This window comes from Triticum urartu, chromosome 2A (genome assembly GCF_056163025.1).
Source record: "Triticum urartu cultivar PI428250 chromosome 2A, HENAU_Tu73, whole genome shotgun sequence".
NCBI lineage: Eukaryota > Viridiplantae > Streptophyta > Magnoliopsida > Poales > Poaceae > Triticum > Triticum urartu.
In genome coordinates, this window is record NC_141874.1 from 662626865 (window position 1) to 662648987 (window position 22123).

The following is a 22123-nucleotide window of genomic DNA, read 5'->3' on the forward strand; positions in this document are numbered from 1 at the left end:
AAGTCCAGCTATGACTGGTTATTGCAATGCAGTGAGAAAGCTAGAAAAGAAATTCGAGGGGTTAGAGCTTCATCACATCCCCCGACTGAAAAACCAAGCAGTTGATGACCTGGCAAAGATAGGCTCCAAGCGAGAAGCCATTCCCAGCAATGTGTTTTTGGACCACATCCGCTCGCCATCAGTCCAGGAAGATCCTTTCACAGAAGAAGCCCCACAACCGAAAAGTGCCACAGATCTGACTGAAGTCGAAGTTCCTGCTGTGGTCGACCTGATCATGGAAGTCTTGGCCGTCACTCCCGACTGGACGATACCATACATCGCGTATATCCTAAGGCCTTCACAGTCATAAAGGGGCAGTTGTATAGAGAAAGCGCGACTGGAATCGGTCAGAAGTGCATTACACCAGAAGAAGGTCGGATAATCCTTGATGATATCCACTCGGGAACCTGCGGCCACCATGCGTCCTCTCGGACCATTGTGGCTAAAGCATACCGAGCGGGATTCTTCTGGCCTAGAGCAAATGAGATGGCAAAACAGATAGTCGACAAGTGCGGAGGATGCCAGTTCTACTCCAACATGTCACACAAGCCTGCATCGGCCCGGAAGACCATTCCTCTCGTCTGGCCATTCGCTGTCTGGGGACTGGACATGGTCGGTCCACTAAGAACAGGCAGGAGTGGGTTCACGCATGTGCTTGTGGCAGTCGACAAGTTCACCAAATGGATCGAAGCCAAGCCTATCAAGAACCTCGATGCTGGCACTGCTATCAGTTTCGTCAAAGGACTAACATTCAGATATGGAGTCCCTCATAGCATCATCACCGACAATGGGTCAAACTTCGATTCGGACCAGTTCAGAGCTTTTTGCGCCGCTCAAGGCACACGAGTCGACTATGCGTCGGTCGCGCATCCTCAGTCGAATGGGCAAGCTGAGAGAGCAAATGGTCTGATTCTTAAAGGACTGAAACCTCGGCTGATGCGTGATCTCAAGCACGCGGCAGGCGCTTGGGTCGACGAGCTTCCGTCAGTCCTGTGGGGATTGAGGACCACCCCCAACCGGTCGACTGGAAGAACCCCATTCTTTCTGGTTTATGGAGCCGAAGCGGTTCTGCCAAGTGATCTTCTTCACAACGCGCCCCGAGTCGAGCTTTACACCGAAGACGAAGCAGAACAGGCCCGGCAAGACGCAGTCGACCTCCTCGAAGAAGAGAGGGAGATGGCCATGATCAGATCGACCATTTATCAGCAAGACTTGCGTCGATTCCACGCCCGGCATGTGAAGGGTCGAGCCTTCCAAGAAGGAGATTTGGTCCTCCGAGTGGATCAACAGAAACCACACAAGCTTGCTCCTACTTGGGAAGGCCCCTTCATCATCACCAGAGTCCTCCACAACGGAGCGTATCATCTCTACAATGTTGATCGCCAGATCGACGAGCCGCGAGCTTGGAATGCGGAACTACTCCGCCCCTTTTACACTTAAGTTCCTTCCCATAAAGATGTAATAAGAGAAACTCCCGCAGTTCCTTTTTATCAAAGTCAAGAGTGTTCCAATGATTGCTATCACTTCTGTTTACATACGAGAACCCCCAGTGGGCGACTTAGCCGCGAACCCGTTTCGCCTAAGTTTAAAAAATCCTACCAAGTGGAGAGCAAACCTCCCACTCGGGGGCTTAGCTGCAGTTCAGCACTCGCCTAAGCTCTCCTACGAAGAGACTTAGCTGCGGTCAGCACTCGCCTAAGTTTAAAAAATCCTACCGAGTGGAGAGCAAACCTCCCACTCGGGGGCTTAGCTGCAGTTCAGCACTCGCCTAAGCTCTCCCACGAAGAGACTTAGCTGCGGTCAGCACTCGCCTAAGTTTAAAAAATCCTACCGAGTGGAGAGCAAACCTCCCACTCGGAGGCTTAGCTGCAGTCCAGCACTCGCCTAAGTTCTCCTACGCAAAGACTTAGCCGCGGTCAGCACTCGCCTAAGTTTAAAAAAATCCTACCGAGTGGAGAGCAAACCTCCCACTCGGGGGCTTAGCTGCAGTTCAGCACTCGCCTAAGCTCTCCTACGAAGAGACTTAGCTACGGTCAGCACTCGCCTAAGTTTAAAAAATCCTACCGAGTGGAGAGCAAACCTCCCACTCGGAGGCTTAGCTGCAGTCCAGCACTCGCCTAAGTTCTCCTACGCAAAGACTTAGCCGCGGTCAGCACTCGCCTAAGTTTAAAAAAATCCTACCGAGTGGAGAGCAAACCTCCCACTCGGGGGCTTAGCTGCAGTTCAGCACTCGCCTAAGCTCTCCTACGAAGAGACTTAGCTGCGGTCAGCACTCGCCTAAGTTTAAAAAATCCTACCAAGTGGAGAGCAAACCTCCCACTCGGGGGCTTAGCGGCAGTTCAGCACTCGCCTAAGTTCTCCTACGCAAAGACTTAGCCGCGGTCAGCACTCGCCTAAGTTTAAAAAATCCTACCGAGTGGAGAGCAAACCTCCCACTCGGGGGCTTAGCTGCAGTTCAGCACTCGCCTAAGTTCTCCTACGAAGAGACTTAGCTGCGATCAGCACTCGCCTAAGTTTAAAAAATCCTACCGAGTGGAGAGCAAACCTCCCACTCGGAGGCTTAGCTGCAGTCCAGCACTCGCCTAAGCTCTCCTACGAAGAGACTTAGCTGCGGTCAGCACTCGCCTAAGTTTAAAAAATCCTACCGAGTGGAGAGCAAACCTCCCACTCGGAGGCTTAGCTGCAGTCCAGCACTCGCCTAAGCTCTCCTACGAAGAGACTTAGCTGCGGTCAGCACTCGCCTAAGTTTAAAAAATCCTACCGAGTGGAGAGCAAACCTCCCACTCGGAGGCTTAGCTGCAGTCCAGCACTCGCCTAAGCTCTCCTACGAAGAGACTTAGCTGCGGTCAGCACTCGCCTAAGTTTAAAAAATCCTACCGAGTGGAGAGCAAACCTCCCACTCGGAAGCTTAGCTGCAGTCCAGCACTCGCCTAAGCTCTCCTACGAAGAGACTTAGCTGTGGTCAGCACTCGCCTAAGTTTAAAAATCCTACCAAGTGGAGAGCAAACCTCCCACTCGACGGGTCATCCACAAAGAGATTCAACGACAAATCAAGTTCAAATAAAGCCTAAAAAATCCGAGAGACCTCAGATCAAAGTACTCGAGCCCACAGCTCGGCAGAGTTTAAACTGTTACACTTCCACTCGGCATTCCGAGGCGAATTTAAGGCAGAGTTTGATGGATTACAAAATACACTCGGCATCCCGAGGCAAGTTTTTTCATTCCTCAGGAGGAGGAGGACTGGCAGGAGCGACAAATTCATCCAAGTCAATCCCATCCGCGATGCGGGTAGCAGCAGCAATGAATGTCTCCATGAAGTCCTGGAAACTGTGCTTCCTCGTGTTGGCGACTTGGATGGTGGCCAGCTTCTCCTCCCGCACCTCCTTACAGTGGACGCAGACCAGGGACAGAGCCACGTCAGTGCCACACCGAGCTGAAGACTTCTTCCACTCCTGCACTCGGTCAAAGATTCCATTGAGTCGAGTCATCAGAGACTCGAGATCATTTTGGAGCGTAGATTCTGGCCAAAGCGTCGGGTCGATCCGCGTCATGGCAACCTTCAGTCTAGCCAAGTAATCCACGACGCCGTCAACACGAGACTCCAGACGGAGCACGTTCATTGTGGCCTCGTCCTTCACAAGAGAGTTAACAGGGTCCAAGCTCGGCTCCACTCGACTGGTCTCCTCTTCAAAATTCTGGCAAAACTCTGCATACAAGATTCAAGGATAAGACAATTTTCACAAAATGAGTCGACCCAAAAACCAGTCGGAACTGAATGCGCACCTTCAAGCTTAAGGTACAACTTCTTCGCGAGGTCCCCCAAGTAGCTCTCCAAGTCGTTTCTCCCGCGAGCGAGGCCTTCCAGCTTCTCGCTCAGAGTGAGGTTCTCCCTCTTCCAACGTGAACACTCCTTGTTGGCTTCATTCAGAGCAGTCTTGAGCTTGGTATTTTCTTGTTCTAAGTGGTCGACCGAAGATAGCTTCTGTGCGGCCAGAGCGGTCTTGTCTTCAGCCTCCTTGCGGGCAGCAGCCAAGTCCTGATCCTTCTTCGCTAGAGCTTCTTTTAGTGTTTCTGCAAAAACGATGATTGAGTCGGAGAAAGCGAAGAAATACTAACCAGTTGACAAAAGCGTCTTACCTGCAGCGCCATCTCTGACTGTCTGCAGTTCTGTCCTGGCCAGCTCCAGATCAAGTTTCATTTGAATTTGCTGCTTCTCCAAGTCAGCCAAGTGGGTTCCAAGGTCACAAGATTTCTGAAGCCAGAGAGGAGGAGTTACAATTTCAGTAAAAAGGAAAAAGTAACAAAGGCAGTAAACACTAAGACTATGGTCGACTGCCAGCAGTCCACCATAGTCTCGGGGACTACACCCAGTGGGTGCACTTAGCGTGCCCCCACCGGTTCCTATCCCACCCGAGCGACCCCCGAAGTCGAGTCAAAGGCCACCCGACCGACCCCTGAAGTCGAGTCAAAGACAAGTTGCTTCCGAAGCAGCTAAAAAAAAGAGAGAGAAAGCCGTCGACTGCCCGCAGTCGACGGGATACCGTTCCATTCGACATGGCCCGATCAGACAGAGCGAAAAGATTCAACTATGACTCAATTTAAAGACTACAGCCGACTGCCAGCAGCCGACCGTAGTCTCAGTGACTACACCCAGTGGGTGCACTTAGCGTGCCCCCACTCGTCGAAAAAAAAACACACACACACCTAGTGGGTGTACAAACTTAAAGACCTTCGGGAAAGAGAATCTTCAAAGGACATACCAAAACAGACCAAGTGTTGAAGTCGACTGACCTGGACATTGCTCTGAAGAGCCGAGCTTGCGTCGTAAGCCGCCTGGCAAGCCTCCCGAGCCACTTTTACCTGTTCCATCATGACTCCAGCCTGGCGTACAGCCTCCTTCGCAGCAGCCGCTTGGTCCTCAGGGACGGGGTACGCAGCAAAAAGCGAAGACGGATCTGCAGTCGACGCTGAAGGCTGCACACTCGTCAAAGGAACAGCGAAGGTCACGGATGCCCGAGTAGGTTCGCCATCATCCCGAGCTGCAGCCTCAGGCACGGGAGTGGATTGCGGAGTCTTGCCAGCCAACACCTTCTTCTTCCTCTTCACCCTCAGTGGTGCATCGTCATCATCGTCCGGGAGGTCGATAACATGAGGAGGAGCTGCAAGGAAAACATTCAATCGACCAACGCTTCAGTCGACTCGTAAGCAGGGCGGCAGTAATCGTACCAGGGTTGGAGGTGACGGCGTCCTCCATCTCTTGGTCGTCGTTCCTGGCAGAGACCTCAGAAGTCGCACCACTACAAATCTCAAAAAATTAGTCAGTTGGCCCAGCGAATCGACCAAGGATCCGTCCACAGTCGACAAAGGAAAACAAGTGTTGTTGTTACCCCGAAATGGTGGGAACAGCTATCTTCATCTTGGGCAAGGCCTTGGGCGGCTTTGATGGCGCCGTTCGTGGGTGCTTGGGAGCCTTCCCGGTCGGCGGAGGAGAAGAAGTCCGAGGGCGTTTCGACGATTGCCCAACAGGAGCGGTCGCCTTGCCACGTTCCTGCGCTGGATCGTGGGCGAGCTTGGACCGTCCCTCCGGGCGGGAGGGTTCAGCCTCCTCCTCCTCTTCACTGGAGAAGATGTTGTCGCCCTCCTCTCCCTCACCGTCGGACTCCCACTCGACCTGGTCGTCCCCGCTCTCGCCTCCGCTCCCTTCACCTTCCTCGGTCGGCCCTTGCGCTCCGTTGGGCGTCGAGTACATCCCAGTGGTAGCCTGGAGGACAACGGACAGGACGAAAATCAGTCGACTTACACAAAGAAAACTAATACAGAAGGTCAGATATCCGACACAAAGACATACCTGGTCCACTTCATATGAGCTGTCGAGTGGAATCACCCTTCTGGCTCCTCGGGGGTTGTCTTTATTCCCCGTGATGCTTGACAGCCACCCCTCCAGCATCTCTTCGGTGACCTCCTCTGGGTGGATCCGAGTGGTGTCGTCGAGGCTAGAGTACAGCCACATCGGATGGTCTCGCGCCTGGAGCGGTTGGATGCGCCTCTGGAGGAAGACCTCTAACAGGTCTATCCCAGTCACCCCCTCGCAGACAAGTTCAACCACTCGACCCGCCAATACCTTGACCTGGGCACTTTCCTCCGGTGTGACCTTCAGAGAGATAGGCTTCTCGGCTCGGTCGAGTGAAAAAGGAGGAAGACCGGTCGACTGCCCGGGGGTCGCCTGGTGCTAGCAGTAGAACCAGGTCGACTGCCAGCCGCGAACCGACTCCGGGAAGGTGATAGAGGGGAAACAGCTCTTCCCCCTCGTCTGGATCGCCAGACCCCCGCACAACTGGATGACTTGCGTCTTCTCATCACTCGACTTGGCCTTCTTCACCGACTGGGAGCGGCAAGTAAAGATATGCTTGAAAAGCCCCCAATGCGGACGGCAACCCAGGAAGGCCTCGCACATGGAAATGAACGCGGCAAGGTAGACTATGGAATTGGGGGTAAAGTGATGGAGCTGCGCTCTGAAGAAATTCAAGAAGCTCCGGAAGAATGGATGGGGAGGCAGAGAAAACCCTCGGTCGATGTGGGTGGCGAGAAGCACGCACTCACCGTCGCAGGGTTGCGGCTCGATCTCCCTCCCCGGGAGACGCGCGGCCTCGTGGGGAATAGCTCCTCCCTTGACCATGTCGTCGAGGTCTTCCTGTCGGAGCACCGATGGCATCCAATCGCCCTGAATCCAACCCTTGGGCAAGGTGGTCCGGGAAGAAGATCCGCCTCACGAAGACTTCTTCCCCTTCCCCGCTGCCGCCGCCTTCTTCGCGCGGTCCAAAGCAGTGGTCTTGCCCTTCACCATCGTCGCCGGAGAGATCTCGCGCGGGCTCGCGGCGCTGAGGTACGGCAGAGGGTCGCAGGAGGACTGGCGAAGGAAGAAAGGAAGAAGGAAGTAGAGGAGAAGCGCGCGGCTTAGAGACCCCGAGCCGGCAACTTATAAGGGGCCGCGCCCGAGTGGCTGACCGGTAGGCCCAGGCAGCCCAGTCAAATCCCGCAACGGACACGCGCGCGGTACGTGGCGAAAAAGGCGACGCGAGGATCGAGGAGTTTCCACTTTATCACTTCCGATTACTGCGGCTGCTCCCGTCCCGCGCGCTTCCCAAAATCCAAATCCCGTGAGATCCGCGGGCCACAGAACCGCTTGCCAAAAATAGAACATCCCACTCGCGCCAACACTCGGCATGTCGCAAGCAAGGATATTCACTCGACGGAGGGCCTGGAATGGATCAAGGCGACTGGGAAAAGTTGGCAACGTCACCCATGACTATTGCCCCGAAACGAGGCGCTCACGTAACTCGAAGAACCAGTCGGAAAGATCTCCAACCCTTTCCCCACTCCAACCTCGATCCATTCGGGGGCTAATGATGAAAACATGTACCTAGGGTAGGGACACGGACCTGACCTAGGGGTCCTACCCTAGGACATCCCTGGGAGAAGCCATATTTCATTCGACTTGAAGGCGTCTCACTCGACAGGATCAAGACACTCGACCAAGAAGCTATCACTCGACCAAGAAGCTACCACTCGACCGCCAGGAGACCAACAGTCGCTCTGTAGGCAAACGGTCTGCCGTTAAGTAGTATTCATGGTCATTATAGCACTTTATTAGAGGCGTTGCCAGTAACGCCTCATCTTAAATGTACCTTAAACCCTGCATTACTGAGGGCAGGAGAGGGCCGGCGAACTCTATATAAGCCACCCCCCTCCTCAGTAGGAAGGGTTCGCACCTCTGTAATCTATACACGCATAATCCAGTCGACCGCCTCCGGGCTCCGAGACATAGGGCTATTACTTCCTCCGAGAAGGGCCTGAACTCGTAAACCTCGCGTGTAACAACTTCCCAATAGCTAGGATCTCGCCTCTCCATACTCACCCCCCTACATCACTGTCAGGGTTAGAACCACGACACTTGCTGTATAGACTAAGTTGTACTGAGATTTCAGTTGTATTGCCACTGTTAATTCTTAGTATGTCACTGTTTTAAGGAATGCGAACTGAAGCTTCCCGTTCCTTTTTATATATTTGTACAATGAACGTACCATGTGTTCAACTGTACCAGAACTTTTCAGTCCTAGGATGCTAGTGACTAGGAAATATGTACTGGTGTTTCTTTGCTTTTCCTGATGCAGTACTTAGTGAATTTCTAACTACTTTTTACGACGATGCTTTTTAGTACTGAATGTTGTCCTCGGCTGAAACTTAGTCTTTTTAGTGTTCATCTGAAACTAAAAACTGATTTTTTTAGCGTGATAGTACTACCGTTCATGTCTAAGCTGTACTGAGCGTCGAAGGCTACTATTTGCTTTTGTCCTTAGTTAGTCTACCACTTTTTTTTGTTTTTGTGAAAATATTCATGTGTTATTTTTTTTCTCCGTAGTGCTGCGTGGCAGCCATCAAGTTTCAACTTCAACCTACTTCAACTTCAAATGATGGATGAACAAAATAGGAAGCTAGCAAACTTGTTGGACGACATAAGCAAACGATGTACTTGATAGACATAGGCAAACTTGTTCAAACCCTGACACACATAGCATAAGGTAGCTAGTTCAACATAACAAAAGCAAACTACAAATCTGAAACAACAATAGTAAGGACACACACAGCATAAGGTAGCTGGTTCAACATAACAAATGCAGACTTTCATGCATCTTCATCCGCGAAGTTGCAGTGGTAGTAGGGGTCAGCCTCCTGCTCTTTTGAAATATCCCAACCTGTCACGATGTTGTCGATTGTCTTCCATGACTTGTACGTTGCGTACGCATCTATTCCTGCGTACGTGATGAGGTTGTCTGGCAGCGGGCTGTTCCCCCACAGTTTGTGGTCTGCCCTGTTCATCTTCTTCTTCATGCCTTCGTAGAATGGGTGGATGACGCCGCCTGCAACATCGGCCAAGGAGTCGTACTATTTTCTGGTCTTTGGATCTTTCCACTTGCGCTGCATGTCGATGAAGTTGTTGGGGTTGATTTCCAAACCAGACTCCTGCAGCATCCGCTTGTCACCTCCAATGCTGAAACCAACAAATGTGTACAATTTCTCCTCCCGCAGGAAGTCTTGGAGGCGCTTGGGCCTGCAAGGGGGGAGACACACATTTATAGATTAGTCTTCTTTTTTGAGGATTTAATTCTTCTGCTTTTTTTGTTTTACAAGTGATAATCCATGAGGTAGATGCTTATATATTATGAGTCATGCATGAATGTAGTTCAGAAACTAGTACACAAAGTCCTGAAATTAAATTCAACTACACCATGTTATTTTTTCTTTTTTGCTATCTTCTTTGCTTTACCAAATGCTTCACCAAATTAGAGAATCATTTTACCAGAGTCAATGATAGATGCGCTGCTTGATTCAAGTTTAGTTTTCTTTTTTGTTGAATAAAATACCTATACCAGTGCTTGATACATCTTTGTCCATTAATTCTATATCAAGTTCAAAAATTAGTTTGAGAAACATGTGCATCAAGATATGGACCTATACCACTTCACCAAAGATCTTTTAATACATCAATTCTATAAACTATACTAGTGCATCAAGATCAGAATCTATGCTAGTTCATCAAGTTCAGAAATTAATTTGGTACATAAAGTTCAGAATGCTATAAACTTTTTTTCAGATGCTAATCTGGTGAAACAATCCACTTCACAGTTTCAGAAATGCATTTAACTTGATAAACATGTAATCGTGTATCCACTTCATAGACTATAGTAGTTCATCTAGTTGGGAAACAATTTTTAATTAAGTTTTTAGTGACTAGTACTGGTACAACAGATGAATGAACAGTAGTATGGGTTACCATTTTGTGGCTGCTGCGATGTGGTACACCAAGTAGAGTTCCTCGATGCACAACTGCAGGACTGCCGCCATCTGTGGAGGTTTTTCCTCGTCGGTGTACTCCACATCAACTCCGATGAAGCTCAGATACAAGCCGCCGCCCTTCATCCTGAGCCTGCTCATCATCTCGTCGACCTTGTCTGATTCACTGGTGCAGACGATCTCCAGCGTCTCCTTGCCGTGGAGCTCAACCCCTTTGAGCGTTCTGGTGTACTCGCGCTTCTCGCCGGGGACGTTAATGTCGACAAGGTTGCTCCTCTTGTCCGACGTCTCGGCATGATGACGCTTGGCGGACGGTTCCTCCGCCATGGCCTTCCTCCTGCGACTGTGGGCTTTGGAGAGAGCCGCTGGAGGTTTGTGTGCAGTGGAAATGGAAGCAGCAATGGTGCTATGTGGGAACGAGGGAGAGATGGAAGACAATGGGGTTTTTTTGCAGTGTGCCGACGGTGGTGTGTCGGAGGCGGTTCGTCGGGGGCGTGTGTGTAGTGGTTGTGGGGGTCGCCGTTTGTAGTGCGTCGTGGCAACCGCCCAGTGGGTGGCGCGGGTGGTGGCCTGGAAGAACTAACCGTCCAAGACAAATGTTTTTTACTGGTGCACTGATTAGTCTTGTCAAGCTATACTTACGATCTGCTAAATCCCACTTGCACGTCTCTGTGGTTGTGATGATGGCATTTTGCACTGTTTAGGTGACGTATGGATCTGTGATGTTTTTCCGTGTGGATGTTTAAGTATTGTTTTTCTATTGAAGCCTTTATACACTAGTGTATGTCAAAACATTTTTTCAGTGCCCTGGGAGTTGTTGCTCAAAACTTGTACTTATTTTATTTTCATCTGTACAAACCTAAGTTAGGCCTTTATAGTTTTTGTATTCTCATTTTTACTGCACTTATGTTTTAGTACTGTGTGAACTGAATTGTAATTTCAAACAGCGCATGGGTTTGAAATTTGATGTCACAGTGGTGCGAGTGGCCTGACTGATCCTACTGTTTTAGTACTGATGTTGTATGTATATTTGAACTGATTTTTTTATAACTTAGGTTGGGGGTGGGGGTTTGAGATTATTTTACGAGCAGATCGTTCGTTGTGGTGTGGACAGATTATATATAAATAATAAATTTAGCAGAATTGACAAATAAATTCTATTTGAACTTTTTGAATTTTAGTAGTTGAACTTGTCAGTTTTTATATAAATAAGAAATTTAGCATAATTGACAAACATTATATGTTTGAACTTTTAGATTTTTAGTAGTTGAACTTGTCAGTTTTTATATAAATAAGATTTTTAGCATAATTAACAAACATTATATGTTTTGAACTTTTTTAATTTTAGTAGTTGAACTTGTCAGTTTTTATATAAATAAGAATTTTAGCATAATTGACAAACATTATATGTTTTGAACTTTTTTAGTTTTAGTAGTTGAACTTGAAAGTAATATTTAATTCTGTTTTTTAAATTATGTACATTTAACAGAAAGGCTATTAAGTTTTGTTCTTTTTAGAGGTTCATTGTTTTTGTCTCATATTTTTTTCCTTTTTTCTTGTAGAGGTTAATTGACAAACATTTTTCTTGTGGTTTATATTTCTTTGTCCCGCCCTCTGGTTTGTATAGCTGGGCTTATTTGGTGGGGTATTTTGTTGACGATGTAGAGGCTATTGGGCCGTTTTCCGGCCCAGATAGTTCGTCCGCGCGCCTGTGCAGTGCGTCGTGCGCGTGCGCTCTGGGTTTAGTCCCACCTCGCTAGTCGAGGGGGCTCCGAACCTGTTTATAAGCGCAGCCGACGCTCACCAGTCGAACTCCTCTGAACACTTACCTGAGTGCTTATACACGGCGCTCGCTCTCTCTCTTGACCTATGGGCCCTGGTCGACGGGTCCTGCGTTGTGCGGATTACTAGGGATTCGCCCACGGGCTCGAGTTCAAGTATCTAGCATTGTCAGGGCCTGCTCCTGACCTTGGGCGGTCAATTTTTTTGTTTTGTTTGAATCTAGTACTTGACTCCTCCAGTAACTTGGACTCATACTTTTTGTTCTAGTTCTTGTCAGTTTTGTGTGAGTGTAATCTTTTTCATTCGAGTTTTTTGCCTTCTTTTTTGTGTTTGTTTTTGTGATTATTCTCAAGTGTCTTCTGGTGTCATTTTCAGAACTATGGTACTTGCGTGTAGACTGAGTTGTATTGATAGTGCATTCATAGTAGCACTTACGGACTGATGCTTCTTTGTACTTTTTATTGTAGTAAGTATGTAATGTCCGATCAAGTGTACTGAGTTGTACTGACATGGAACAACGTTGTGTGATTAGTTGCATCGTAACTAGTACTTTAGAGCAACGACAATGTTCCATTCATAAGCTACTTTTTCAATTTTGAAATGATGGATTAACAACATACGAAGCTACCAAAACAAACTTATATAATGAGATAAGCAAAACATTGTACTTGATGACATAACTAAACTTGTTCAAACATGACAAGGACGACATAATCATACTGGTTCAACCCAACAAGAGCAAACCACTAATTTGAAACAACAAGATAAAAGGCAAGCACAAGCGGAAGTAAAACAAAGGCAGGCTCTGATGTATCTTCATCCCGTAAAGGGGCAATAGGGGTGGTCGTAGAAGTTGTTAGCCTCCCGCTCTTTCGCAAATTCCGAACCATCTGTGATGTAGTCGATCATGAACCATGACTTATACGCGGCGTACGCATCTACTCCTGCATACTCGATGAGGTTGTCTGGCAGCTCGCTTGTCCCCCACAGTTTGTAGTCTTCCTGCGTGTTGATCTTGTTCTTCATGCCTTTGTAGAATGGGTGGATGACGCTGGCTGCAACATCAGTCAAGGAGTCGTACTCTTTTCCGGTGTATGGAACTCTCCACTTGCGCTGAATGTCGATGAACTTGTTGGGGTTGATCTCCATACCGGACAACTTCAGCTTCTCTTTGTCGCTTTCAATGCTGAAACCGGCAAACGTGAACAACTTGTCATGCTGCAGCATGTCGGTCAGGCGCTTGGGCCTGCAAGGGCAGAGACATTTTGAATATTAGCATTACTTTGATGTTTGAATTATCCATTTTTGTTTTGTTTTACAAGTGATAAATCCATGAAGTAGTTGTTTATGTAGGATAAACAATGGATGAATGTACTTCAAAAGCTAGTAAAGAAAGTTCTGAAATTAAATTAAGTACATCATGTTATTCTTCTTCTTGGATTATACATAGTTTCAGTCAATGTTGTATGTTCCGCATTGGTACTAGTTTAGTCTACTTTTGTTGAAATAGGATAACACAGAACCAGTGCTTCACCAAGTCCTTAGTTTATTTTCTTACGAAAATAACATTACATCAAATTTAGAAAATACTTCACTACATCAAGTTCAGAAATATCTTTTTTAATACATCGAGTACATAGACTACTCTATTGTATCAACTCCAGAAACTACACTAGTCGATCAACTTCAGAATTTAATCTTCCGCAAGATTTTCCAAATAGTAATCCAGTGTATCAGGTTCAAAAATACATTTATAGTATATCTACTTGAGAAAATGCAGTAGTGCATCCACTTTTCACAAACCACACTAGTACATCTAGTTGGGAAACAAGTGTGATTAAATTTTCAGGATACAGTACTAATAAAATAGATAAACCATATGCAGGGCAAATGAGTAGGATTGCTCACCATTTTGTGGCTGCTGCGATGTGGTACACCAAGCAGAGTTCGTCGACGCACAACTGCAGGACTGCCGCCATCTGGGGAGGTTCATCTTCATTGGTGTAGTGCACACCAACGCCGATGATCCTACGAATCCTGCCGCCAAGCTTCCTCTAGAGCCTGGAGATCACCTCATCGGCCTTGTCTGGTTCGCTGGTGCAGACGATCTCCAGCGTCTCCTTGCCGTGGAGCTCAACCCCTTTGAGCGTTCTGGTGTAGTCGCGCTTCTCGCCGGGGACGTTAATGTCGACGAGGTTGCTCCTCTTGTCCGACGTCTCGGCATGATGACGCTTGGCGGACGGTTCCTCCGCCATGGCCTTCCTCCGGTGATTGTGGGCTTTGGAGAGAGACGCTGGAGGTTTGTGTGTAGTGGAAATGGAAGCGGCAATGGTGGTTTGTGGGAACGAGGGAGAGATGGAAGACAATGGGGTATTTTTTAGTGCGCCGACGGTGGTGTGTGGGAGGCGGTTCGTCGCGGGCGTGTGTGTAGTGGTCGTGGGGGTCGCCGTTTGCACTTCGTCGTGGCAACCGCCCAGTGGGTGGCGTGGGTGGTGGCGTGGAAGAACTAACCGTCCAAGTTAAATGGTTTTTACTGTTGAACTGACTAGTCTTGTCAAGCTGTACTTATGACCTGCAAAACCCCACTTGCACATCTCTGCGGTGGTGATGATGGCATTTTACTGTGGCACCGATTCGTATAGTCAAGCTGTACTTATCAGCTGCTTATCCCACTTGCACGTGTCAGCGTCGGTGTTGGTGGAGGTCTGAACTCCTCTACTGTCGTACTCGGACTGGTGATTGAAGTGTAATTGAACGTACCAAATACCAGCGATACTATGTGTGGTGCTAATGTTTTTTTTAAAAAAATTCGTATTTTTTAAAGGATTGTTTATATCAAGATAACCTGTGAGTATTTTTTTACAGATAAATTAGATTTTCACCAGTATAGGATGTATTATATTCGCATTTTGCTTGAGGCAATTATTTTTATATACTGATGGTCTTTCTGAATTGGGACTGGTAGGAGCAGGCATAGCTTTGTTTTTTCAAAACGATTTTTTTTCCAGTCGTTCACTGGTGTGTTTGTTATTACTATGCCTTTTGTACTGCCGACTGAGAGTTATCAGTACTGATGTAATACAAGAGTTTAAATTTTTCCTTGACATTTTCTTTGCTGAGTTACTGGTTGACAGTAGCGTTTTGCGTCAGATATATCAAGATAAGCTTTTTCAATTTTATTTTTGACTGCATTCAAAAGGATTATCAAATGGTTTAAATAATAATGTCACTGCTTCAGCGGGCACAAATCAGAAATTATATCAGTACTGATGTGTACTCTGCCTTGTACTGACGACTGAGAGTTATCAGTACTGATATGCTACAAGAGTTTAAAATTTTCCTTGACATATTTTTTCCTGAGTTACTGGTTCACAGTAGCCTTTTGCGTCGGATATATCCAGATAAGTTTTTTCAAACGTATTTTGTGACTGCATTCAAATTGATTATCAAATGGTTTACATAATAATGTCACTGCTCCAGCGGGCACAAATCAGAAACTAAAAAATAACTTTAGTTCTGATCGAGAAATTGACGATAAAGCTAAATAAGTTTTGGTAAACGACAGTGTTTTGTGAAATGCTTCCTCATTGTGTGCTGATTCAGCTGAGACTACAAGGTTATTTTTTAGTTGACGCAGCAGGATAACCACTATGTATTGTTCAGTCTTGAGCTTCTCCTAACTGTCCCCGGATGTTGTGCCTTGCCGGCGCTCTTTCCAGGTTGAGCCTTGGCAGCTTCATCGTCAGTTTCAGTTTCCTCGCCCCCGACACTGTCATCTTCATTGTCTTCGTCTGATTGGCCGTCATTCTCATCAAACTCTTCTTCTTCATCGTCTTCATTTGATTGCTTGGAACTCTGTACCTTGCCCTGTTTATGTTCAGCTCCACTGACCTCCTTGCCCACTTTGCACGTGCGGGCATTATGTCCGTCAGTTCCGCCACACTTGCGGCAAGTGTAGCTGTTACGTGTGTTGTCTCCATTGGTAGAAAGCTGGGTGGCTCCAATCTGCTTGTTCTTGTTGACAGTTGCATCTGTGCGGAGTGGGCATGTGCGGTAGTTATGGTTGCTCATGACGTTGTAGAATCCGCATGCCCTTACCCCGAGGGGTTTGCCGTCCGGGCCAAATTCCACGCGCTTGATGGGGCGTGGTGGCTTTTTGGCTGCTGCTTGCGTCTTGCTCTTCCTCCCCTTTGTGTTTGAGAATATTGGGGGTTTAATCACCCTTTCCTGCTACTGCTGGTAGGATGTGCTATTGTCATGTCGTTCGCCTACAGCACCATCAAGCTCATGATCTCGCATGTGAGTTTGTCGGTGCTCTTGAGTGTGCACACGGGCAAGCTCTGGTTGCTGCTGCTCCTCTTCCTTGTTCTCAAACGGGTCAATAGCTCCCATATGGTTCATCTCGGACAACATTGTAGCAATATCCTGCTCAATGGCTTCATTGTCCGCGACACCTCCATTTTCAGCAGAATGCATGGTGTCGAGTTCTTGTTCAAGTTTATCCATGACGACCCGCGTCCTTGCCATTTGCTCTTGGCTTCTCAAGCTTTTTCTGTGCACCCTCATGTTCAGCGTCAGCAGTGAGCTTTCAATGCAGTATTGGGATACCTTGTTTGATGCTACTGTCCTCAAGTCATTTCCGTCAAATGTTGGCTGGATGTTCGGGCGTTTGGTGTATCTCCTGAGTATGTATTTCTCTGGAACGCTTTCAGCCTTAATTGTCTGCATCATGCACAGGACATGCACGCAGAAAAGACCTGTATTTGTTTTTGGAAGAGGTGCATGTTTTTTGTCATTTCATTCGAACAAAAACTTTGCAAAAAAAAGTAGTACAGTATGTAACATCTTTTTTGTAGTCCTCACCTGTGTGGTCCCATAGCCTGCACTCGCACTCATATGTTTCTCCCACGGGGTCTGCAACCACCTGGAACGCGTGCTGAGCCCACATAGACAGTTTTTGCGGGTGGTTGTAGCGCACTAGGTACTTTGTGGGCTCTTCCGTCTCTGTCGCCGTGAAGAGAGTGCTCAGTTTTAGCCTATCTCTGATCTCGCTGTACACAGCTCGCGTGTACAGCTTTGCCATCTGGGTGTCAAACCCATAGAAGGTCAGTGTGTTTTGTTCCTTCTGCAGATGCAGGAATGATGACCAAATTGTTAGTTTTCTCGCAGGAAAAACTTCTAATAAAGTTTTTACTTTAGTAAGCATGTAATTTTTTGTCTTACGACAAGTGATAGAGCTATACCCGGTTACCCATTGTCTCCTGGTTCTCTGTCTGCCTCCTGGTTTTGACGCAGGAGTTTACCTGGCTGACAAACTGGTGTAGGTTATGTCTCTCATTTACGTAATTCTTCTTGAGCACATAGTTCATGCTCTCACTTCGCTGTGTGGATGTCATTTTGGCGCAGAAAATTTCTTTGAAGTAGGCTGATATCCATTTCTCACGCTCGTTCCACATGCCCACCATTGTGGCATCATTGTGGAGGTTGTACTTATCCATGAGTCTTTTCCAGGCATCCTCAAACTCAGTTGGCATGAGGGGCCAGTTGAGAATTGATGTGAATTCATCCTTAAGGTCCTCGTGCAGGAAATACAGGTACGCGAGGTGTTCCCTGTACTTCTTCATAATGTGCCAGCGGCATAGCTTATGTACTGTGTTCTTGAAAACATCTGCGATCGCAAAAGCCATTGCCTGGCACTGGTCTGGTAATGAGAAAATAGACTCGGAGTGGTCAGCAGATGGTTGTGCATATATACCAATACAACTGACACAACATTTTTACTGTGTTATTTTCCTTTCCTTTTTTGGTAGGGGGGTGGTGGTTGGGGGTGGTTTTAGCGGGTGTACCTGTGAGAATGCATGTAGGAGCCTTCCTTCTCATGCACCTTAAAAATGTCCTGAACAGCCACTTGAATGAATCTGCATCCTCATCTCTTATCAGGGCAAAACGAAAGAATGTAGTCTGTAAGTGGTTGTTAGTTCCGACAAACACCCCAAGTGGCATATGGTACTTGTTGGTCTTGTATGTTGTGTCAAACGTTACGCAGTCCCCGAAGTCCTGATACGCTCCTCGGCAGCTTGCGTTCGCCCAGAATATGTTCTTAACTCTGTCGGACTCATCGAGTTGCATGTCACAGAAGAATTCCCTGTTTATAGCTTTCATCTCCCTAAAGAAGTTGACAGTCTTTAGGACATCATCCACATCATCAATCCTTGAATTCTTTGCTTTCCTGCATATAAAAAGTTCATTGAAAAATGCATGTTGAACTGGCGTCAGGTCATGCGTTGCTTGATATGTTTGTACTGACAGAGGAAAAAAGACATAGGCGGTTTATGGGAGGAGAACAAGTTTGTACTTACAGGTTAATCAGGTCTTTGGCATTCATTTCGAGGAAGTAGCTACCAGGGTCATCACCGCCCAAAATGCTCATGATTTGCGCGTTTTCAATGCCTTTGAACTGCAGGTACTTGACGTACTCCAAGATTGTTTTGTCAAAGTTTTTGTGGGAGTGCAAGAAGACAAGCATTTCTGCGGTAAGCTGTAGCCTGTGGTTGTGTTCCCAGACTATCTCTTTTACGACAAATGTTCCATCCTTTTCCTTCTTCAGCCTCATTTTAGCCCCGCAGTTAGTTCTGGTTGTCATCTTGTTACGCTGTCTATTTGCTTCAGACACCTTTGATTCATAAACTCCATGGCACGTGCAATAAAGGTAGGCTCTGGTCTTAAACTTGGGGCCTTCCCTGACAGCAAAACCAGCGTGCTTCGCATATACGTTGTAGAAGTTCTTAGTTTCTTCGAAAGTTTTAAACCTCATCTCTAGCCTTGGCAGAACATAAGCTTCAATGTCAGGTGGCTGCACACAACAGTGAAAAAAACAAAAATGTTAGATGGGGTGGTCACAGCACCATGGTATGGACTGTGCTTGTATTTTTTTTCTATATGGATACTTACATGTGTATAGCTCTGCGCTGCCTCTGGTGTTTGTTGTTCTCCCTGGTTTATGGGCGCCGATGGTGTCACCCTTGGCACATGCAGCAATGCATCTCTTGGAGGGAGCAACGATGACGAAGATCTCCGTCTCTCGTTGTATGGACGTCTCTCCTCAGATTCATTGTGATGTTGCTCCTGTCTATATGGCTCAAATCTTGTACTTTTGAACCTGCTAGAGTGGCCAAAATTTCCGTCTTTTTGCCCTGGTCTTCCCGTCGCAACTGCTTTTGCAGCACGGATGATTGATGTTGACGGAGCGACTAGTGGAAGCCTTCTTGTCCTTGGGTTTTTGCATGTGCTGGGGAAGGAAAACATTTGTTGTTGGTGATATTGTTGGCCTAGTTGCAACCCAGTAGCGGCAAAGCTTGCATTCCTAGACATTGCTGTTTGCTGTATAGAAGGACCTATCCGTGCTTCTGATGATTGCGGTGTATCTTCAAATCTGCCTATACTGTTGAAATATCCAGGCGGTATTTCTGGTGTTACCCAACGAGGTGGTGCTCCATATCTGTTTTGCTCATGAAATGCTTGCTGCGTGCGCCGCCTTGCATGCTTCTGCAAACAACATTCAAAAGTTTTTGGGATTAATCTGGTTTCGTTTTCAGTCGAACTGATGAACGTTCATGTTCAAACACGGATGTACTGTTTTTTAGCACTGTTTTGTAAACTGGACATTGAACTCATGCATGACTTCTCCTTTGTTCTTCTGTAACTTATGCACCCACACTAGAAGTACTCCTAGTTTATGTATCATTGAACTTATTGTGTAACTGTGGCACTCTCTCGTCACTATCTACCTGGACTGACGCATATGTGCTATTTTTTTAACTTGAACTGAAGATAGCATATTAGATGCACTGACAGTAACCTCGACATCCTAATCGTGCATCAGTGCATATACATTACAAGTACTGCTAGCTTATGTATCACTGAACTTATTGTGTAGCAATTTTATATATTTTTTGGTAACAATTTTGTTACTCGTTCGAACTGACGCAATTACATGACTTGTACTCTTAGGAATAACAACATACAACTCTCAACGGTAGCTGAACCTTGTCACTATACCTGGACTGACGCATATGTGTTATTTTTTTAACTTGAACTGAAGATAGCATATTAGATGCACTGACAGTAACCTCGACATCCTAATCGTGCATCAAGTGGCAGGGGTGTCAATGAACTGATGCTAGCATTTGTAATGTACCATCGGGTTCTTCTTCATAGCAGGACCGACGAACTGATGGAGTGACACAAACGTGGGGAGCAGACATTACCTCCAGTGTACTGTCTTCTTCTTCTACCTCTCGTGGGCGTCTTACTGGCATGTTCTTGCAAGGCGGCACCATTGACGCAGCACCTGCTTGTGGTGGACTTCTGGCGAAGAGGTTCGTAGAGGAAGCACCTTGCGGGGATAACTGCCACGGAGAAGGAGACCTGGCGACGGAGGGAGGCAGGAGGCGGGGATGACGGCTCCGACGATGGATCTGGCGACGGAGGGAGGCAGGAGGCGGGGATGACGGCTCCGACGATGGATCCGGCGACGGAGGGAGGCAGGAGGCGGGGATCACGGCCCTGTCGATGGATCCTGCGGCGGAGCGAGACAGGAGGTGGGGATCACGACCCCGATGATGGATCCGGCGACAGAGGGAGGCAGGAGGCGAGGATGACGACCCCGACGATGGATCCCGTGACAGAAGGAACGAGGAGGCGGCGGCGGATCCGTCGCCGGCCAATCACGGCGCCGCGGGCTCCCTCGCTCCGGCTGCCGCCGTCGCTCGCTCGCCTGCGATGGCTGCCTCCGGCGGTAGGAAGCGAGTCGGATTGGGGCTGGGTCGGTCGTGGACGCGTCACGCCTTATAGGGGGCGAGGGTAACAGAATAATATTCTGTTACCGGTAACAGAATAGTCCAGCCCTATATATATATATATATATATATATCTGTGTGTGTGTTGCTGTTATAAGAATGATCATGATGCCCTCATGTCCGTATTCAATTTTATCGACACCTCTGTCTCTAAACATGTGGACATATTTTTCGTTATCGGCTTCCGGTTGAGGACAAGCGAGGTCTAAGCTTGGGGGGAGTTGATACGTACATTTTGCATCGTGCTTTTATATCAATATTTATTGCATTATGGGCTGTTATTACACGTAATGTCACAATACTTATGCCTATTCTCTTATTTTACAAGGTTTACATGAAGAGGGAGAATGCCGGCAGTTGGAATTCTGGGCTAGAAAAGGAGCAAATATTAGAGACCTATTCTGCACAACTCCAAAAGTCCCGAAACTTCACGGGAGCACATTTTGGAATATATAAAAAATACTGGCAAAAGAATTAACCAGAGGGGGCCCACACCCTGGCCATGAGGGTGGGGGGCGCCCTACCCCCTGGGCGCTCCCCTGTCTCATGGGCCCCCTGACAGGCCTCCGGTGCCCATCTTCTGCTATATGAAGTCTTTCGTCCGAGAAAAAAAAATCTTAATTAAGCTTACGGGATGAAACTCCGCTGCCACGAGGCGGAACCTTGGTGGAACCAATCTAGGGTTCCGGCGGAGCTGTTCTGCCGGGGAAACATCCCTCTGGGAGGGGGAAATCATCACCATCGTCATCACCATCGATCCTCTCACCGGGAGGGGGTCAATCTCCATCAACATCTTCACTAGCACCATCTCATCTCAAACCCTAGTTCATGTCTTGTATCCAATCTTTGTCTCAAAACCTCAGATTGGTACATGTGGGTTACTAGTAGTGTAGATTACTCCTTGTAGTTGATGCTAGTTGGTTTATTTGGTGGAAGATCATATGTTCAGATCATTTATGCATATTAATACCCCTTTGATTATGAACATGAATATGATTTGTGAGTATTTACGTTTGTTCCTGAGGACATGGGAGAAGTCTTTCAATAAGTAGTCATGTGAATTTGGTATTCGTTCGATATTTTGATGAGATGTATGTTGTCTCTCCTCTAGTGGTGTCATGTGAACGTCGACTACATGACACTTCACCATTGTTTGGGCCTATGGGAAGGCATTGGGAAGTAATAAGTAGATGATGGGTTGCTAGAGTGACAGAAGCATAAACCCTAGTTTATGAGTTGCTTCGTAAGGGGCTGATTTGGATCCATATGTTTCATGCTATGGTTAGGTTTACCTTAAGACTTCTTTTGTAGTTGCGTATGCTTGCAAGAGGGGTTAATCATAAGTGGGATGCTTGTCCAAGGAAGGGCAGTACCCAAGCACCGGTCCACCCACATATCAAATTATCAAAGTACCGAACGCGAATCATATGAACGTGATGCAAACTAGCTTGGTGATAACTCCCATGTGTCCTCGGGAGCGCTTTCCTTTATATAAGAGTTTGTTTAGGCTTGTCCTTTGCTACAAAAAGGATTGGGCCATCTTGCTGCACCTTATTTACTTTTATTACTTGTTACCCGTTATAGATTACCTT

The 22123-nt window shown here is 47.3% G+C and overlaps 3 protein-coding genes across 3 annotated transcripts; all 3 read right to left on the reverse strand.

Annotated features, from left to right (window-relative positions):
* Positions 1–8721: 8721 nt before the first annotated feature.
* LOC147986510 (uncharacterized) lies at positions 8722–10218 on the reverse strand. The gene is made up of 3 exons (XM_087542034.1): positions 9872–10218; positions 9054–9148; positions 8722–8957 (listed from the first exon to the last, which is right to left on the reverse strand). Exons 1-3 carry the CDS (start codon positions 10216–10218, stop codon positions 8722–8724), a joined length of 678 nt encoding a protein of 225 aa, XP_087398160.1.
* A 2271-nt stretch (positions 10219–12489) lies between these two features.
* Positions 12490–13928, reverse strand: LOC147986511 (uncharacterized). Its single transcript, XM_087542035.1, has 3 exons — positions 13746–13928; positions 13582–13652; positions 12490–12919 (listed from the first exon to the last, which is right to left on the reverse strand). Exons 1-3 carry the CDS (start codon positions 13926–13928, stop codon positions 12490–12492), a joined length of 684 nt encoding a protein of 227 aa, XP_087398161.1.
* Positions 13929–16374: 2446 nt separating this feature from the next.
* On the reverse strand, positions 16375–18487 carry LOC147986512 (protein FAR1-RELATED SEQUENCE 5-like). The gene is made up of 4 exons (XM_087540070.1): positions 18033–18487; positions 17520–17902; positions 16917–17374; positions 16375–16798 (listed from the first exon to the last, which is right to left on the reverse strand). Exons 1-4 carry the CDS (start codon positions 18485–18487, stop codon positions 16466–16468), a joined length of 1629 nt encoding a protein of 542 aa, XP_087396196.1. The 3' UTR covers positions 16375–16465.
* Positions 18488–22123: the final 3636 nt, after the last annotated feature.

What these genes read in the sequence shown, in the direction of transcription:
- LOC147986512 (XM_087540070.1), bottom strand. Translation starts at nt 18,487, where the DNA reads ATGAGGTTTAAAACTTTCGAAGAAACTAAGAACTTCTACAACGTATAT. An exon ending in GCCAAAGACCTGATTAACCT is followed by an intron (nt 17,903 to 18,032) that starts GTAAGTACAAAC and finishes TTTTATATGCAG; the next exon opens with GAAAGCAAAGAATTCAAGGA. An exon ending in AGGAGACAATGGGTAACCGG is followed by an intron (nt 16,799 to 16,916) that starts GTATAGCTCTAT and finishes CTGCATCTGCAG; the next exon opens with AAGGAACAAAACACACTGAC.
- LOC147986511 (XM_087542035.1), bottom strand. Translation starts at nt 13,928, where the DNA reads ATGGCGGAGGAACCGTCCGCCAAGCGTCATCATGCCGAGACGTCGGAC. An exon ending in AACCAGACAAGGCCGATGAG is followed by an intron (nt 13,653 to 13,745) that starts GTGATCTCCAGG and finishes GAACCTCCCCAG; the next exon opens with ATGGCGGCAGTCCTGCAGTT. An exon ending in ATCGCAGCAGCCACAAAATG is followed by an intron (nt 12,920 to 13,581) that starts GTGAGCAATCCT and finishes CTGCCCTTGCAG; the next exon opens with GCCCAAGCGCCTGACCGACA.
- LOC147986510 (XM_087542034.1), bottom strand. Translation starts at nt 10,218, where the DNA reads ATGGCGGAGGAACCGTCCGCCAAGCGTCATCATGCCGAGACGTCGGAC. An exon ending in ATCGCAGCAGCCACAAAATG is followed by an intron (nt 9,149 to 9,871) that starts GTAACCCATACT and finishes CCCCCCTTGCAG; the next exon opens with GCCCAAGCGCCTCCAAGACT. An exon ending in GCGGATGCTGCAGGAGTCTG is followed by an intron (nt 8,958 to 9,053) that starts GTTTGGAAATCA and finishes CCGATGTTGCAG; the next exon opens with GCGGCGTCATCCACCCATTC.